Source organism: Emydura macquarii, unplaced genomic scaffold (assembly GCF_026122565.2).
Source record: "Emydura macquarii macquarii isolate MOO-44397 ecotype Brisbane River unplaced genomic scaffold, CSIRO-AGI_Emac_v2 contig_3692, whole genome shotgun sequence".
In the NCBI taxonomy this organism is placed as follows: domain Eukaryota; kingdom Metazoa; phylum Chordata; order Testudines; family Chelidae; genus Emydura; species Emydura macquarii.
In genome coordinates, this window is record NW_027133829.1 from 4,322,608 (window position 1) to 4,339,311 (window position 16,704).

General features: G+C 40.4%; 1 protein-coding gene across 3 annotated transcripts in view; it reads right to left on the minus strand.

Moving 5' to 3' along the window:
• Positions 1 to 2,615: 2,615 nt before the first annotated feature.
• SHOC2 (SHOC2 leucine rich repeat scaffold protein) overlaps positions 2,616 to 16,704 on the minus strand; it is a 92,132-nt gene continuing 78,043 nt past the window's right edge. For all 3 annotated transcript variants that reach the window (XM_067537081.1, XM_067537079.1, XM_067537080.1), the window contains 3 exons: positions 15,156 to 15,293; positions 9,915 to 10,032; positions 2,616 to 7,822 (listed from right to left, as the gene is read on the minus strand). In XM_067537081.1, coding sequence (XP_067393182.1) covers positions 7,614 to 7,822; positions 9,915 to 10,032; positions 15,156 to 15,293 — 465 coding nt within the window. In that variant the 3' untranslated portion in view covers positions 2,616 to 7,613. The remainder of the gene's footprint in view (positions 7,823 to 9,914; positions 10,033 to 15,155; positions 15,294 to 16,704) is intronic.

A 16,704-nucleotide genomic window follows, 5' to 3' on the forward strand; every position in this document is an offset into this window, starting at 1 on the left:
AGATTCCACCACCTCCCTAGGTAACCCATTCCAATGCTTCACCACCCTCCTAGTAAAAAACTTTTTCCTAATGTCCAACCTAGACCTCCCCCTGCAACTTGAGACCGTTGCTCCTTGTTCTGTCATCTGCCACCACCGAGAACAGCCTAGCCCCATCCTCCCTAGAACCCCCTTTCAGGTAGTTAAAAGCCGCTATCAAATCCCCCCTCACTCTTCTCTTTTGCAGACTAAACAAGCCCAGTTCCCTCAGCCTCTCCTCATAAGTCCTGTGCTCCAGCCCCCTAATCATTTTGGTTGCCCTCCGCTGCACTCTCTCCAAATTGTCCACATCTTTTTTGTAGTGGGGGGCCCAAACTGGACACAGTATTCTAAATGCGGCCTCACCAATGCCGAATAGAGGGGAATAATCACTTCCCGTGACCTGCTGGCAATGCCCCTCCTAATGCAGCCCAATATTCCATTAGCCTTCTTGACAACCAGGGCACACTGCTGACTCATATCCAGCTTTTTATCCACCGTTACCCCCAGGTCCTTTTCTGCAGAGCTGCTGCCCAGCTCGTCGGTCCCCAGTCTATAGCAGTCATGTCCTGCCCCACTATGGCACAATGGGAGAGACTACTCTTCAGTGGTTCTGCTCTTTCCTTCTTGATGTGTTCCAAAGAGTAGCATGCTCACCAAGCTCTCTTCAGGTGTTGGAGTGCAATTTTCCATTCTGTTACTCTTTTTAATGGCTATGCACCAACCTATGCCTTGTCTAGTACAAGACAATTTTTTTCAAAATCCCACTAGGCACCTATTGACCTGTTTAGGTGCCTAACTACATTTAAATATCTGGCTGTGGGTCACTTAAGGCCCCGATTGGGTAATGAACCCTGTGTGAATCCAGGTCCTCTCACCCTAAACTCCTTCCTAGCAAAAGGAAGGAACTTATTTAAGAGATCCAAACTTCAGACTCTTGCAGGCCAATGATAGTGTTTATAATGGAGAATGCCAGAAACTGAAACTTGTTCATTTTTCACTCCACCAGAGGCAGTTTCTTGACATTCAGGGCCCGTACAACGCACATCAGTTAACCTTTACACAAAAAAGTCATTTGGATAAGAAGCAGATCATGATTGGTTGGGATATTGTTTCTCAGTTCCATTTAAGTCTCCATGGTTACTGGGGATTGTCTAGCTAATGCCAATTACCAGCAGTCTGTTACTAATTCTGGTGGTGGTTGTTTTAAAGTGGGCATGTCTTAAATACAGAATTTTTCTGTGACAGATTCAGTAAATAAGGTAAATGGAAAACTAAGTAATACACTGTGAGAAATCACCACCCCAGAAAAGGAAAGTAAGAACAATTGAAGGAAAAGAACACAGCAACACTGGAGATTTAGAAATGGTTTCAGAAAATGCTGAACGTTAAAAGCTCAAGAAAGGCCTATTAAAATATTAAGAGCTCGTCTTTCAAGAAGCGTTACAGCTGTATCTTCCAACACCAGGGACTCTCCATCAATAGCATGAAGAAGCGCTTTTACTAGTACTGTAGTGTAGACACTTCCTCTCACTATACACATTAATCAAACTAATTTTATAAGTTGAATTTTAAAATGAAGGCAATGTGTCTCAATATTTGTCTCAAAATTAACTGCAGGAGGATAGTGTGAGGGTTACTATTAGGGTTAATTCAATAAGCCACAGTTACTGCTGCAGTAGTTTCTATATAACAGATTTAACCCCAAATTGATCATTTTGTAATGGGACCATTTTCCATTAATATAATTCTTAGCATTTCTCTTCAGATCCTATTATGAGCTTTAACTAAATAATTTTCACCACAAGCCTGTATTATCCCTATTTTACAGATGGGGGAATTGATACACTATGAGGTGAATGGACATGCCAAAGGCCACCACAAGAAAGAGGATCAGAGCTGCGATTAGAATACAGGAGTCCCTGGCTCCTAGTCCTCTGCTCAGGTTGCTAGATCACTCATAGTAAGTAGACTGGCATTCAAGTCAAAGATGTAATACTATAATTATTAGACACTCTGCCCAACTCCTCAGCTGGTGTAAATCAGCATAACTCCATTGAATTCAGTGCAGCAGGGCTTTTAGGCTCAAATACTACAGTGCTGAGTTGCAGTGATAATAGCTTTATGCTAGCTGAGACTCTGGCTCACTATTTTAAAGATACTCAACCATGATAAGCATTTTGAGGGATTTTTGGGGGCGTAAGAGGGTTGTATCAAAGTTGAACCCTTGAGAAGTCCTCATTTCAAATAAGTATTAACCACTCTCTTTTTAGTTTGCAGAACACCATGTGATATTTACTACTTGAAACACTGAATATGTATCATGTGAGCTACACATGCAAGATACCTTTTCAAAGCTACATACTGTCACTTTGGAAATGTTTTCTTTTATTAAACCAAATATTAAATCCAGGTGTTTTCTTATCTCTTAAGGACTGTAATTCCACACCTATTTTCATGTATGTGGTTTTTTGGAACTCATTTTGCACTAACATCCATAGTCATTGTTTCTTTTTCCTTCTAAAGAGAAGGATCTATATTGTTTTCTTTATGCCTTACTATAGAAGACTAAAATAAAATGAAAGTAAAAGGTTTTTACCAACATCTGCTTTATAAAGGTGTGCAATTTACATTTTTATGTTTAGAGCAGTTACTGTCATGCAATTTTTGAAGTATAAGTTTCCTGAAATCAGTATACATTAAACTTCATATTTTACTTGGAAAAACATCTTCAAAAGAGTGAAGAGGTATATAATGAAAATGCAGTTCTCGATCATTTGTGACACTGAAAAAGTATGATTTACATCCAAGTTAAGTTAGACTTTAACACTAGAAAACTTTCAAAAGACTCAGTGGCAGCTCATTTACAAATATACTATTTATAATGAATGCATTGATACAGAATGACTTTTATAAAAAAGCAAGGCAATCTTTTATATAGACATAACAATCAACATTACAATAATTCAGATTAAAAGTACATTTTTTGTAGACTGTTTACACTCTTTTGTTTAGCTTTGACCACATATTAGTGTGGTTTGGTAATTTTCCACAGCAAAAATCCTGTGCAGACCTGTTTAAGACCTAAACATGAGAATAATAAACAATCTTCTGATCTTCACTAGAATAAAAACAAAACCCGTTAGATACTGTTTGTAGACGCTATCCTTTGTTTGTAATTGTCCTAACTGTGCCTTTTAAGTTTGTGTGTTGTGCAAATTACTGCCAACTGTACGTCTAATTAAAAGCAAGTTCTGTCATGCCGATTAAAGATACAACAATTGAGGTGCAATATTAACTATACAAAAATACTCTGCTGCATTCAGATTCCTTAATAATATAAAAGACATGTCCTCCCTTGATATGTTATGATTTTGTATTGATCCTTAAGAGAGAAACAAGGAAAGGAAGAAACAACATCTGATAAAGTTTTTCAATTAAAAAAGGTATTTTGCAGACTTCCAAAATTAAAGATGGTACCTGAAGTTCCTGCTTTTTAGGTGCTGCAATGGGTGCAAGTGCTAACCAGCTTGACAATTTTTCTAAGTACTGCTTTTTAAAACCATTTAAGTGAACAAACACTACTTTCAAGAAGTCTGAACATACAATTTCTTACACAGCATTAACAAAAGATGGACAAAACCACACAAAAACTCTAAATCCAAAAGAGGCACTGAAGCATCAAATATTCTACAACACTAAATTGTTTTAAAATAAAGTAACATGAATTTAAGAGTTTCCGATAGTATCTGGCAAGTGAAAAAAAATACAAGGTATGCCACCATATGATCAAACTGACAGGTTGTGTTCAGCTAGATGTTTTTGTTTAGGAAATTAAATACGAGGGACACTATTATTTTTATAGTGTTTATGAAAACCAAGCATTTTCAAAGCCAAGAATTAGCAGCCAAATTTCTATTTAGCTGAATGGTTCTCAACCTATTTACCATTGTGGGCCGTATATGCAGCTCTCTATATGTTAGGTGGGTCACATCAACACAATATATATATATACACACACACTACCTGTATGGCCCTGAGGATGTCACATGGGCCGCAGTTGTGCACTAATTGGGCCGCAAGCAGCCCGTGGGTTGAGAAGTATTGATTTAGCCAATTTAAACACAATATAACTTGTTTCAAACTAAAAGTCATATTGCCAGTTATTCTTCCTTTACATCTAATCAGTGTTTAAAAAGACAACTCTTATAATCAGTTTTATACTTATCAGATTGCCATAACTCTATACTCTGTAGCACGGTATTTTGCTTGTGTTAGTCAAGGCATGGTTCATGATAGTGTCCTATAAAAACAAGTGCTGATACTGCCACAGGCAAGCAATAGAGGTCATGATTTGCTTTGCAACCCAGATTTCTAGATTGTCACACTTTTTATAATCTCTTCTAATTTTTTCAGAGATAGTACTACCCAGAACAGTATAGTAAGGGACAAAAGTTTTAACAGAAATCTGGTTCACTCCTTTCACCATCTTAATCTTAAAAAGTATCCCTCAGAACCTTATTCCTCCATCTTGCTCATCCTTCGATACCATATATTTGTCAGGAGAGAATTCTTTCTTCTCATTTTTAACTTAATCAGCATGATCTCAAATTCTTAAACATATATACAAATGAACACAAATCCCACTGAATGGTATTTGGCATTAAAGACAACCTAAAAATTGTACTTAGTTGACAGATGCACAATGCAACATCCTGGAAAATTAAAAAATTAGGTTTGTACAATTGTTTTGAATGACCAGGTATCTGATAAACTGCTGACAGATTGGTAAAATGTATAGGTTAAAGCTTATTTCAAGCAATGATACCCATTTAACATCAAAATTAAAGAACTCATTTTATAAGGAAACTTGTTGAATTCTTCTTCGGGTTACTTCTTTGCACCAGAACTGAATACCTCACACTGTTTTATTCACATCTCCCTCGAGACACTGCAAGAAGTACAAAATTAAACTCCTAAACAGGACTCAGGAACATTTGGCATTGAAGTTACTATTTTATTACACGGATACTGTGAAAAATATCCTGTTTTTAACAAAGCTATGTTTTAATTCATTACTTTATTCCTACCAGTGTAATGGAGACATTTTTTGTTTAGAGTGTGAAAAGTATTTTTGGTAAGCCAACATCTCATCCAGCTGAGTTTCTGGAAGAGAGGGTCAGCTCCAATTGTACAGTCATTAATCATGTACCTTAAGATGAATAAATCAGATCAAAATATTTACATACTAAACAATCTTAATTCCATACATGCAGCCCAACAGCATCCATACCTGACTGTCTAGCAGTGGCAATGGAACTCTTCAGGAGTGGGCAGCCTGCTATTAGAGGCACTATTACTTGAAGCTTTTAAGAAGCATCTAAAATGACTCCTCTTGAGCTAGTTTCCTACTGTATTATACACCTAAAATCTTGCCCTATTGTAACAGATTGAGACACAAGATGTTTTATAAATTAAAGGGTAAATCCTCTCATCAAAAATGTGATTGGGGGTGCAACTGGAGAACACAACTGATATGCTTTGAGACACAGGGGCAGCCACCTTTGTTTTAAGGAATCTCATTAACCAAAAACGGTTTTCCCAAGTGAACGGAGGGAGCAAGAAGTAGTTTTAGCAGTAAATTCAGAAGTTAGATTACAGTCTTCAAAGCTACACCTTGCAGCAGCTTCATATTTTAACACTTTACTGCTGAGAAAGATTACAGCTCTGCCTAGAGTTAATAAACTGATTTCTTTTAAAAACTAAAATCTAAACTGAAAAGCTACAGTAGATGTAAAACATGAGGGAAGGGAACGGACATTACTTGGTAAAATCCAGTGACATCTACAGTAGTTTTGCAGCATGTTTGAGCCCTTTATGGTTTTATATCTCCACCTACCTTCCATTTACAAGTTGCTCATTGTTAATGAAAAAAACATCAGACAAAACAGAATGCAAGTTACAGTAAATGTTGGAAAAATTAGACCAACGCAGTACATAAAACTAAGCATGCCTAACAGCCAAAAATTATACTCCCCAAACTTCTGCATGTGAAATAGATTTCTCCTGGCATTGATTGATTTAATTTTGTTCAAAAGAGAGTCATCTCTAAATCTCAATAACCCAGCAGCAATCCCATTATAATGAGTATAAACTGGGCAGTTTAGTCAACATCTGGAAGGCAACTGTCCTTAGAGTTTCCATCTTCTTTAAAAAAAGGTCATCTTAAACAGCACTGCAAGTGGAGGGATAGTATATATTTCACTGCAGCATCTTTAGCTTTCTAAGCAGCCAAGCAAATTAAAATAAAACCGCATGTGAACCACTTACAGTATTTCTACTGAGCTATCAACATCTGTGCACAAATGGAAAGGTGCCTCTTTTTAACAGGAAGTTCTTTAATACTGAAATTGATAGGGTGAGGTTAAAAAGAATAAATCTGGGACTGAACTGAATATTTTGAAGCAAGTGCCCCAGCTATGGGGAAAAGTGCATTTAGTTCAGCAGCAAAACAGCACAGTGTGAAGATATTGTGCTTGGAAGGAGGTACGAGGCAAGTCAAGATATAAAATCATAGTACGTTGTTAACCAACCTTAAAACTTACATATATTGCAGTGTTTAAAAGTAGGACATTCATTTATTGTACAAGGACTATGAGGAATCTTTAAAATTGCCCATTGTAGTTTATGACTTGACATTATAACAAAAAGATAATATATATATATATTATTTCCTTGCCATTCAACTATACTGTTAGACCTTATGAATTTGTAATTTCACAAAACAAAAACTGCTCTCCACTGAGACTATTTAATATTTTTTACCAATCTGAAAAGGTTACTTGTGCTAGAAAAGACCAACCACAAAAGGCTCAGTTCAGATATGTTATGCCCACAACTGATAACTCAGGGAAGCAAGACTTAAAAGAATTCAAGCTTTTCTGACTGCATCTTTTCCACCTACCAGTTGTTTCGATGAGTAAATATTTTTGTATACAAACCAGCTGATAAAAGTTCTTCAACAGAAGCATATAAATTCTAGATTGATTAAAACAGAGCAAATCAAAACAAAACAAAATCCAGTGATTTACTCTGACTGTAAACAATATAAAAACACCGCTTGTTTCAAATCTCAAAATAAGTTAAAGAAAATCCCATCAACTTCAGGATGTGACACCTTACCAGGTTTTGACACACAGGAGAGGGAGGAAAACGGAAAAGAAAAGTTCATCATATAAGATTGCGCATTTTTCCTAACTGGAAGTAGATCTAAGTAAAACGACTCGTCCCTTAAATTTAACAATTTTGGAATTCATTGGCAATTGCTTTAAATGAACTGGCATTTCCAGATTATTTAGACAAACAGCAGCAAAAAAAAAACTCAGACAAGCATTTTTACAGAATAAAAAAAAATCTAAATGGCTATGATTCCTCTATTAGCAGAAACACATAATGCAATCTTAAATTTGCCTTTTTATATTATTTATATATTCTATATATAATATACATATACATATATGTATATTATATTATATATAATGACAACATTAATGCAGTTTGTATTTTGTACAGTGTATGGGACAATCCAATTCAAATCAGACCATGGCACGATATGGTCCCTGCATTTTTAGGAACTGAATGATGAAGGAGGGTCCCCCAGCAACGATCTGAGGTGGAAGGTGGCTGAGTGGGCAGTTCTCAATACTCATTATTGACAATTTGCTGCAGAGCGCCAGCTCAAAAGGAAGGCTGTGCAGATGGGGGTTGTCGTTCAAATACAGTTCTTCCAGATTCTCCAGTGTACCTGGTTAAAACGAAACATTCATGTTTAAAATAAAAGTAAATATCCCTTTTGTTTCACATAGCTTATAACATTTGAGTAGAAGCTTTCAAATTCACAAGGGAAATTTAATCGGAAATTCTCTACCATGGAAACAACCCATGTCCACTTCTATTTTCAAGTATAGCAACCTCCCTACCCACAGGTATCTAAGTAAGAGCCACATTCAGCTCAATTTTCTGTAGTGATGGTCACTGCAAGGTTTCCACTAGAAGACAAACCATAGCATATATGGCAGCTTGCGTCAATCAAGGTGACTATATAAATCAACCAATATTACGTGCTGAAGAGCAGAGTAACGTTCTCTTTCTTGCCAATGCCAACCTATCTTTGAGGCCAAACATCCAAACTAGATAAGTGTATTTGAAAACGACTCCCTATATATAGGTCCTTTCATTGCATTCCCTACAGATCATGTATACCTTAAGCACTGCTCCTATTCTGAGAGCTTGCTCCGCTTTATATGACTAAAAATGATTTAAAAAAAAGTTCTTTATGAAGGCTGGATAGCATTGTACCATTGGTTTGTCAGAGCTGCCCAGTGATATTGCATTGGGGACATTGGCAGGAGCACAGAGGCAGGCGGACAAAGGCAGGTTTACACAAAGAGAAATTCTAAGGGAGTGAGAGGCATGTGGAAAATGATGTGCTCGAACACATACTGCAAAATACCAATAGGAGTTTCAATGCTAATTGGAGGTGAGTATTGTTAGAATTCTTTGGGCTATTACTATTAATTATTTGTATTATTGCAGTTATGATTAGCAGAATTTTTTCTCCTATCACGTAACAGTTCAGTCAAAGAGTCAGTACTGAGAATATGTAAATCTCTACTGAATACTCCTATTGCCTCACAACACTCACCTCTTGGTGAAACATCAAAGACCTAGAGGAGAAGCAGAGAGGGTGACAGGAGTATTAGAGGGTTAAAGGGCATGTTGAGGAAGGAAAGGTTGAAGGACCACTGGTGGGCTGGAAGAGCGTGTGACATGTTCAGATTACAAGCAGCGGAAGCACATGTAGAATCTGAGAAGGATCGGGGAGCCATGGTGAGAGATTGAAAAGCAGCAAAGCAGAAAGCGAAGAGTTGAGCAGAACACAGATCTATCTGATAATTCTACATGGGGCAATCAAATTTGAAAATAAATGGCTACTCCTCTGGTCTTTTTAAAATATAAACTTCAATAATCAGTGCCTACACCTAAGTAGAGTACTTTAAATGTAGTAATTTATTTTAACTCTACAGAGTCAACTCTAAGGCACCTGAGCTCACTGAACTAATTTATGATGGGATCTGACCCTTCTCACTCCAACACATGTGCAAGATTTGCACTGGCTGTGATGGTGCTGGGACAGCTGAAGCATCTCTGTCTCCCTCTTTCCTAGCTGTATGGCACTGTATTTCTCACTCTTTTTCGTCTTGTTTTGGTCTTTTTTTAAAATGGTCTTTCCTCTCCTTTCCCTTTATTTCCTTCCCCTGTTCTCTTGTCTTAGCAAGGCAAGCAGCAGTGTGATGCTATGTAAATGGAAAGATTTTCAGAAGGAAAGTGACTATCTTTCTAGAGAGTCCCTCTGCAGCCCCTTTCCTCACACAAGATTTTATTTCTGCAGGGTGGCCAGAAAGAAGTGATAGGATTAGTCTGATTCCTTTCCTACTGAGCTCTTCACAAGGAAATGGCTGGAAAGGCAAGTTGACTAAACCAGACTGGTATTGCACAATCCTATAAATTTCTCATTAGCACAGTGAGCGAAGAGCTTCATAGAGAAGCTTAACTATGTAATCCAAATCAGTTTCCCTCTACAAGTTCTTGACACACTGGGTAATTAATCAGAGAAAGCTAAGCTCATGAGAATAGAGAAAGCATGTAATATTGTAGTGCTGGCAGAAATTTCAAGTAGGGGTGCATACCTCCTCGCAATAAAAGTTTCTCCTTGAATTTTGTGGCCTCTTTATGAGCTCAGTAGATCCCTATCACTTTGTGTATCCCAGACAAAGTTTTGGAAGTTATCGCTTAACCATATTGCATATTTATATTTATCAGAAACAGCACCTTACCAATTTCTTCAGGAAGGTGTGTGAGAAGATTCTCTCCTAGCCCAAGATGTGTCAGATTGGTGAGGTGACCAATTCCTCTTGGAAGGGTGGTCAACTGATTATTAGTCAAGACCAATTTCTGGGGGAGAAATAAATTCTTAAAATTACTACCTGCCTTCAAAAGAGCAGAGTAACATCAGAAAATGTAGCTATTGAATTGACAGATTGTATCTCTAGCACAAAGGGGGAAACTCTAATTCTCAATGGCATTCAAGTTCTCTGTTAACTATTATTAAACTTATCAATAAACAACATGCACTTTTAACCAAGGATATAAAGGCACTATATAAGCTTTACTGAAACCTGAGGACAATCCTGTGAAGTCTTTATTACTTGATCATTTTAAACATGGTCAAACTGGGACAGAGAAAAGGATGCTACTTATTGTACCTGGAGATTCTTTGGGATGTGTGGTCCCTATCTGTATTCCACACGTGGATGCTCATGTGCACCATGCACCTGACACCAGAAGTTTTTCTGAGCAGTGTCCGTTGACCTGCACATGCACAGAATCTCCCCTCATGCGCCTGACCAAGAATATAAGAGTCGGTGTGGGTCAACGCCACTCCAATTCCTCCTTTTACTGCAATGTAATTAAGTCTGAAGCAGAGGAGAAGGAGGACGGAGGTGGAATACAGATGAGGCAACACATCTTGAAGAACCTCCAGTTACAGTAAATAACCTACTCTTCTTCAAGTGCAGGTCCCGATGCATATTCCACACATGGGCGATTTGTAAGTAGTGATCAGCATAGAGGAGGGTGCAAGACTACAAACAGCTCTGCAACCGTCATACGGCCCATCCTACTGCCGCATCCATGGCTGTCACTTGAGTCAGGGGGTAGTGTGCTGTAAACGTACAGACAGATTGCCCAAGTTGCAGCTTTGTAAATGTCCTGCAACAGAACATCAGATGACAATGCCATGGAAGCTTCTTGCACTTGTGTGGAAGAAGCTGTAACATTCCCAAGGGGGGAGACGGGGAGTTTGCTATCTGATAGCACTCTAGTATTCACATCACTTGGAAAATCTTCTGTGAGGCTATGGCTTGGCCCCTTGATCTTTCTGTTATGGCAACAAAGAGTCTCTGAAACTTTCTAATGGACTTGGTATTTTGCAGGTAGAACATCAGGGACATCTGACATCAAGGGAGTATAGTTTCTTCAGAAGAGGAATGAGGTTTTGGAAAAAATACAGGTAAGTGAATTAATTGGTTGATATGGAATCTTGGGTAGGAATTTGGGGTGTAGCCGGAGGGAGGCCTTCCGCTTGCGGAATACTGCATAGGAAGGGTCTGCCATCGTGGCCTGCTAACTCACCGACCCTTCTGACCAAAGTGATGGCTACTTTCCTGGAAAGGTGGTTCATAGCACAGGTTGCCATAGGTTTGAAGGGTGGCCTGTGAAAGTTGACAGGATGAGGTCAAGGTCCCAGTGGGGCATGGGTTTGACGACTGGTAGGAAGGTTCTCATCAAGCCTTTTATGAAGTGTACTGTCATTGGGTGCATGAAGATAAGAAGCATCCCTCTACCAAGGGAAGAAAAGAGCCAATCACTCCTAGATATATAAGTAACGATCTAAGGGCTAACCCTGATGTTTTCAGGGTGAGGAGATAGTCGAGGATAACCCAAATGCCACTGTGGTGAGGGAATGGTGTGGTGGCATGCCCAAGCTCAGAAGTGGCACCATTTAGCCTGGTAGCATGTTCTGGTTGCTTCTTTCCTGCTTTGGTTAAGGACCTCCTGGACCGAGGCAGAGCATCAGCATTTGAGGTCCGACACCCATCTAAACACCAGGCCATGAGGTGGAGTGAGCTCAGACTGGGGTTCCTGAGCCTCCTGTGGCCTTGTGTCAGGAGATCTGGGAATGGATCGATCCTGATGGGTGGGTGTGTGATCTTATGAGATCCATGAACCATAACTGTCTGGGTCAACAGGGTGCTAGAAGGATGATGGTGGCTGCGTCTTGGCAAATCTTCTGGAGAACTTGTGGTATGAGGGAAATAGCTGGAAAAGCATATCAGAGATTGCCCATCTAGGGGAGCAGGAGAGCATTACCCTGTGAATTGCTGCCTATGGCCCCCTGGAGCAGTACACGGGAAGCTTTCTGTTCATCTGGGACACAAAGAGGTCCCATAGGGGAGTACCCCACTGTGCAAAGATGTTGGTCAAAACTGTGTTGTGTATTTCCCATCTATGTAGAGACTTCTGCTTAGTCTGTCCACTAAGGAATTCTGAGCGTCCAGGAGGTATGCAGCCTGTAAGGAAATCTGATCTCTGACAAATCAGTTTCACAGTCTGACTGCTTCCAAGCAAAGGAGGCACAAACTCACTCCTCCGTTTGTTTATATATATCACTATGGTGATATTGTCAGATAGGATTTGCACATGGAGGGAGCCTCCAAAGATGATGGGTAGCGAAGTAGGCAGCATCGGTGGTGGTGCATGGGTCTTGACCTGGATGTCAAAAGTGGCCTTTGGCCTGCAGTTGGGGTATGAGGACGATGTGGTAGTGGCTGGAGTCGGGAAAAGGGCTCTCTGGGATCTCGGTTTCTTGCAAGGGGGTTCAAGTGGATGAAGGTAGGTTGGAGAAATAGGAAGAAAGTGGCCATGGCTGTTTCTGATGTTTTCTCCTGCGAGCTGGAGCGTGGATCTTGAGTCATTGAGGGACTGCAAAGACTTATCCATCTTTCCACAGAAAAGATGGGCCTCTCTGAAAGGGAGGTCCTGTATAGTATTTTGGACCTCCCTTGGGAAGCCTGATGATTGGAGCTAAGAGTCTCTATGCATGACCAGCCTGGTGGCCAAGAACCAGGATGCAGCATCAGCCGTGTCCACTGTGGCCTGGAGAACCACCTTTGCTACCAGTCTCCCCTAATCCACCAAGGACTAGAACTGGGCCTGGTCTTCCAGAGGGAGCTTGTCTTTGAACCCCACCTAGTGTAGGTATTAATGTCATATTTAGCCAACCATACCTGGTAGTTGGTTATATGAAACCAAAGGCCTGCGGAGGAGAAGACCTTCCTGCCCTGGAGAACTAGCCTCTTTCACCCTTTATCTGGCAGGGTGGATTTTTGTGGGTGATGCCGAGCCCTTTCCACAGCCACTTGCACGACTAGTGAATTAGGGGCGGGGTGTGTAAAGAGGAAATCGGCCCCTGTGGCTGGCACAAAATAGTGTCTCTTGACTTGCTTTCGGGTGGGGGCATACAGTGGGAGGGTGTGCCAAACTGTTCTAGCTGGTTGCAGTATGGTTTTGTTTATGGGAATGGCCATCTTGTATGGTCCCTGTGGCTGTAAGATGTCCAGGAAATGGTGCTGGGACTCCTGGACCTCCTCCAACAGGATTTACAAGTCTGTAGACACCCCTTGGAGAAGATCTTGATATTGCTGGTGGTCATCTGGCAGAGAGGGTGGCAGAGGGATGACTGCATCATTCAGTGATGAGGCAGCACCAGTCGGAATTGGTGGTACTTGCTCAGCGTTTTTCTCCTTGTATACCGATGGAACCAGCTGATGAGAAGTGGGAAGAGCAGTAGGACTCGTGCAACAGTGCCAGTGTTTGCTATAAGGGTCCCCAGTATGGCCAAAAGGAGGGATCTATTGGTTGCAGTGGGCCCTATGGGAAACTATATCAAGTGTCCCAGGGGAGAGGGAGAGGGGTGTCATAGCCGGAAGTACAGGGTTGCCGCAGCTGCCTGTCTGGGCTCCTATGCTGTGTTGGAGACATCGATAGGACTAGTCTATGCTATATTGGAGTCATCCATGGGACTAATCTGAGAATGGTGCCGTTGCAAAAAAGTGGTACTGTTGGTACCAGGAGGTCCCTGTATGGTAGATAGGAGATTGATCTGTCCTGCAGCAGTAGCAGAGGTTCATCCTCTGGGATAGGAACCTCCCTGAGAACCACTGGTCTGACAGAAGTGGAGACTGCAGATAGGGAAGGAAGACCTCCTCCGGTGTTGGAAAAGTGTCCATACAGCATGGAGTCCACGAGGTTCTCACTGAGACACTGGAGGGACCTGGTTTGACTGCTGGAACTGGTCAGTCTCTGTATTGCTGAGGCAGTACCAATGGTACTTCCGGACTGGTGCTCGTGGATGGGACTGGCCTATCTGTGTGCCCCGATACCATGGTCACCGTCAGATCCCTCTTATTCTTCATCTTACCCTCCAGCCAGGGGGCCTTCAGCATCAGTTCCATGGGATCTGTACATGACGTCTCACCTGACCTGCATGGCTTGGGGATGGAACGCACTACATGTGGGCAGTCCACTGCGGAAATCTGTCTTAATGCCCAGGAGAGTGTTTGTTACTTTCATGGGGAGCCCTCAGTCCTGAATCCTTTGGCTTCGGTCTCCAGACTCATGCTCGAAGGTGTACTGCTGGCCAGTGAGACCAATGTATAGGGGGGTCTCCTGGGATCAGATCAAGGACTCAGCCTCTTCCATCAGATGCTTCGTCAGCCTGAGTTCTTAGGCTTCTTTGGTTCTGGGCAGGAACGATTTACAGATGCTGCACTTTGCAGAGATATGCGCCTCACTCAGACAGTAGAGGCACCACTGACCCTCACTGCTGATGGAAAAGGAGCGAGGGCAGGAGACAGTTCTTGAAGCCCAGGACCCTGGAATAAAGCGGGTTTCCCCTCCCCAACTGGGGGTGGTGGTTTTCTGACACTATACTAGACTATACTATATATAACTAAGATTTCTGAACTGCAGGATAACTATTTATAGTAAACTTATACAAAAACTCTTTTATAGACTAGAAGAGAGACGCAGGACAAGGATTCCAAAACAGTCACCCAGCAGTAAGAGGGAACTGGAGTGGCATCTACCCACACTGCTCCTTATACCCTAGGTCAGGAGCATGACGAGGAGATGCTGTGCATGTGTGGGTCAATGGACACGGCTTGGAAAAACTTTTGGACTAAGGGGCATGGCACGTATGTATACCCACCTGTGGAATACACATAAGGACCAGCACTTGAAGAATTAAATACTGTTTTCCCAAGGTCAATCAGAGAGTCAATGGCAGAACCTAAAATCCAAGAGTCCTGAATCTTTATATCCTTCTCTAACAGTAAACTCCTTCCGTTAACTTTCCTTAAAGAGCTGGATACAATCAATTCGAGTGTAAAAGGTACAAATTTGTCCATTGAAAGTAAAAGGCTTAGCATGTTTATCTCGTCTCATTACTGTTTCACCTGCAGATCCTTAAGGTAAGCTATTTCATTTGGCAAGGATTCCAGTTTGTTTTCCTCTAGATCCAACTCTCTTAATTTCCGTAGGTTTCCAATGCCATGGGGAAGTTTCTTCAGAAGATTATTTGACAAGATAAGAACCTGAAGAAAAATAGGAAAAATTGTAAGTAATGCAGCAAGCGCCAACTAAAATAGAATCACTTTACCATTAAGTAGCATCTAATACATGCAAAATTAACATACTGTTTAACAAGTTTTGTAAAATTCCTGTGGAAGTGAAGTAAAGGATAAAGTTAAACTTAAATCAATAATCAAAACTAACAAGTTACAGAATGAAGCTTAACAGAACTGAAGTTTAAATTCAGAACAATAGATTTTAGATTAAAAATATACATTAATTGAAAATAAACAGTGGAGAAACACAGAGCAAAGAAGCCTATTTCAACCAAATGACTCAAGAAAACCAGACCACTACATAATTCCTATATCATTTGTATCGTTTACATGCCTGCCTCAGAACCATTTTCCTTGCTATCCCTTATGCTCGTCACTTCATTCCTGACTATCTGACGAATCTCCCCACCTCCTCCTTTATATGGCACTTTCAAAACGTGGGTTTGGGGAAGGGGTTAACAACAAATTACTTGGCTACTCTACACACATGCATTGGTCTCCTATTATGACCTCTCTCCTCAGTCCCCTTTTCTGATCTTCCTGGTGCTGAAAGATACTGTTTGATCTCATTTTAATTTAGGGCTTGCCTACAAGGGGACATGCAGAAAAATTAATCCAAATTAACTGAAGGTATGAATTTAAGGTGGATTAGTTAAACTGCATTAAACCCCCGTGTGGACAACTCTCATTCAGAATTAAAGTGACATTCATTCAATTTAGCTTAGTTCACTTCCAAAATAAATCAAATTAAGTTCATTTTAATTTTGAATAAGTGTCCACACAGGTGTTTACTCAACTTGAATTAATCCACTTGAAAAATTAATTTGAATTAATTTTCTTGAGTATCCCAGTGTAGACAAGACTTCATATTGTAAATGTCTCTGGGTAGAACATCTGTCTTATCTATGAGAAGTATCATGCTCATCGATGATGCCAAGTAAGTAATTCATTCAATAATAGTTTGCACTAATATAGCACCTTTCTCCAGCGCAGCTCAAAGTTGCTTACAAGCAATTAATTAAGCCTAACAACACTCCAGTGAGGTAGGTAATTATTATATTTTACTAATGAGCAAGTTGAAACACAAGAAGCAAAGGGCTGTATTTTTACTGATGCTGAGTATCCACAAATCTGAGTGTGCAGCTTCTTCACTGGACATTTTCAAAAAGAGGCTGGACAGCCATCTGTCTTGGATGATTTAGACACAACAAATCCTGCATCTTGGCAGGGGGTATGACTTTGTATCTCAAAGTAGCACCTGGAACCTCATATTCAGCCCTGTCATATGATTATAATATGTTTTGTACAAAGTATGCCTTGTGAGGTATCAATTAAAAAGTCTTGATCTGTTGAACCTTAATATCCTTTTGGATTGTAC